The sequence below is a fragment of the Rousettus aegyptiacus genome, unplaced genomic scaffold (genome assembly GCF_014176215.1).
Source record: "Rousettus aegyptiacus isolate mRouAeg1 unplaced genomic scaffold, mRouAeg1.p scaffold_m13_p_9, whole genome shotgun sequence".
In the NCBI taxonomy this organism is placed as follows: domain Eukaryota; kingdom Metazoa; phylum Chordata; class Mammalia; order Chiroptera; family Pteropodidae; genus Rousettus; species Rousettus aegyptiacus.
In genome coordinates, this window is record NW_023416312.1 from 60,385,133 (window position 1) to 60,387,543 (window position 2,411).

The window sequence follows — 2,411 nt, forward strand, 5'->3', positions numbered from 1 at the left end:
ATAGGACAGATTGAGGACTCAATTTACTGGAAATTTCAGAGAAATCAGTGGGACTTTCTCACCTTGAGGATACTCAAGGGAGAAGATGGTAGCAGGGCAAAGCAGCAGAGAAATGGAAGTACCTACCTCTTAGCCCAGTGGACGTTTCTGAGTATAGGATAGACATGGATTTGGGAAATTCCCCAATAGCTGAAGGGAGTATCTAAGCGGTTGTGTCATGCATATGCTAGTGGGACCAAGAGCTTGGAAAAAGCTGATAAACTTATTGCCTCAAGTGCATATAGCAGCCCTGGGAGATGATTATCACCTTCATCTTGATAAATATAATCTTTAAAGAGCTATGTCTCATGATTAGGTTTACATCTCTAAATAAAAGGTCCAGAGGTTAGCCATAACTGAGATTCTAACACAAGTGTTTAGTAAGTGCTCACATTGTTTTTATCAGGTGGTCAAGCTCTTTAAGTAATGTTTTTTTTAAAAAAATGAGAAAAATATGTGCTACAAGGAGATGAACACTTTTTTACTTTATGTATTCTTAGACTGTGTGCTCATTTTTAAAACGTACTATTAAGATTTGAAGTAAAAACAACAGAATGCTTTCTTATATTGCTTTATTTACTTCATAATATGTAATGAGCATCTTTCCATGCAATAGGTAAAACTCCCCTGCTGACAGAAACTTACGTATTGGGTCAAAACACAACACTCAGTTAGAAGCTGGTAATAAGAGACCCATAAGAAACAAGTAACACCAAAAGGTTTACAATGAAGGTACACCACAAACATGTAAGTTTAGGAAGCAGGTGTGTTGCCCTATTAACTTCAGGGAAAACATGAACATTCAAGGCATAAGGCAAAACTCATCATGATGGTCATGGTGAGGGGGGTCAGTGCTAACTGCCCGCAGACTGTGACTCAATTGCTTTTCCCTCAGCTTTTGCATGAGTTGCCTCATCTCCTCCCCAATCCTTTCCATATTCTCTTCTCCCATCCTTGCCTGTGGCTCTCCAAGCCTCTGAATCACATCCCATCTATACTGCAGAATGGGCTGCCTAACACGGAACCGCCTACGATTTCCTCTAGGCACACAGTATTCACCAGCTGCCAAAGGGAGGGCCAAGGGCTCTCCTTTATTAGCATCTTGCTCCTTTTCGTCCTTTTTTTCATTTTCCTCGTTGGCGTTTTCCATGTTGAGACTTTTTACCGCCTGTTCCTCTTTCGACGCCATCACTCCTAGGAGACAAGAGACATGAGAAAGAACGTCCCCCTCCCCGCCGTGGACTGATCAGCACCGAGGACAGAGGCCCTACTACGCACCTTTGCAGATTCAGAGGCTTGGATTTCCAAGGCTTTTTCGAATTGCATGCTTCCCACCTGAGAGGCTCCGTACGCCCTCTAGGGGGCCCCCAGTCTCATTTCTCCCCCTTCCCTCTGGTTCCTGTCCCCTCCCTCATCCCAAACCCACCATTTTCCCTGCCGATCCATGTCCGAGCCTCTGCAGGCACCAAAATGGAGGACGCGGTGTGGGGAAGGACCTGGGGTCTCAGAGCTTGCTTCCCACGCGTTCCCCACCCGTGCCCGCCACCACGGTCCCTCGCACCCACCTGGGCCTATCCTTGCCGTCTCCTCCGCCTCCCGATCCTCGCCGCGAGTGCGCCGCCGCGACACTTGCACCCGCAGACCTGCGGAGGGCCGGGGTGGGGGAGCGGGGACCACTGCTGCCGAGCGCCGGGCGCACCACCCGCCGCCGCCCCCGCGCTGACCACTGTTTTCGACACCACGAAGGGCGGGGCGGGGCGGGGCGGGGGACCCAGAAGCAGGTGTTTCCGAAGGGCCGTCGCCTCGGGCCGTCTAGCCCCAGTCCCCCCGCCCCCCAGGAAGGCCCACCATTTTCCGCGGCCACGCGCGGGGCCGCGGCAGGGCGTGGTGGCTGCGGTCTCTGCACTGCTTCGCCCCGGGGCAGCCCGACGCCCCCGCCCCGAGGGCTCCACGGGCCGGGGCCGCTGCCACACCAACCCCGGGGAGCACCTCGGGGTCCTTTACCTGCTCCCCCTCCGCCTCCGCCGCCGCCTCCTGGGGCCGCCCCTGGCCCGCACGCCCTCAGGGACACCGCGAGCCGACGCCGAGAAGGGAGCGAGCGACGACCGGGTCTGACGCTGGAGCGAGGCGCGCGCGAGTCGGCGCTGGCGGGTCACGTGAGCCTGTCGTCAAGGCGAGCGGCGACGCCCCCGTCCCGCCCCCCTCCTGGCCCTCGGGGTCTTGCGGAGCCCTCGGCCCGCGTCCCCGCCCCTGTCCTCGCGTCCCTTTTAAGGGCGCCAGCCTGGGGCCTGTCGCCGTCCCTTCTTTGTGTGTTCCTGGACCTTTCTCTGCCGCCAGGGAAGGGCAGTATCTTCTCGGGGGCCCGTGGGCCA

General features: G+C 55.5%; 1 protein-coding gene across 1 annotated transcript; it reads right to left on the reverse strand.

Moving 5' to 3' along the window:
- Nucleotides 1–594: 594 nt before the first annotated feature.
- LOC107519609 (protein BEX2) lies at nucleotides 595–2,161 on the reverse strand. Its single transcript, XM_016162441.2, has 3 exons — nucleotides 2,044–2,161; nucleotides 1,605–1,682; nucleotides 595–1,233 (listed from the first exon to the last, which is right to left on the reverse strand). The coding sequence occupies exon 3, from the start codon at nucleotides 1,226–1,228 to the stop codon at nucleotides 842–844; it is 387 nt and encodes a 128-aa protein (XP_016017927.2). The 5' UTR covers nucleotides 1,229–1,233; nucleotides 1,605–1,682; nucleotides 2,044–2,161; the 3' UTR covers nucleotides 595–841.
- Nucleotides 2,162–2,411: the final 250 nt, after the last annotated feature.

What these genes read in the sequence shown, in the direction of transcription:
- LOC107519609 (XM_016162441.2), bottom strand. Translation starts at nt 1,228, where the DNA reads ATGGCGTCGAAAGAGGAACAGGCGGTAAAAAGTCTCAACATGGAAAAC.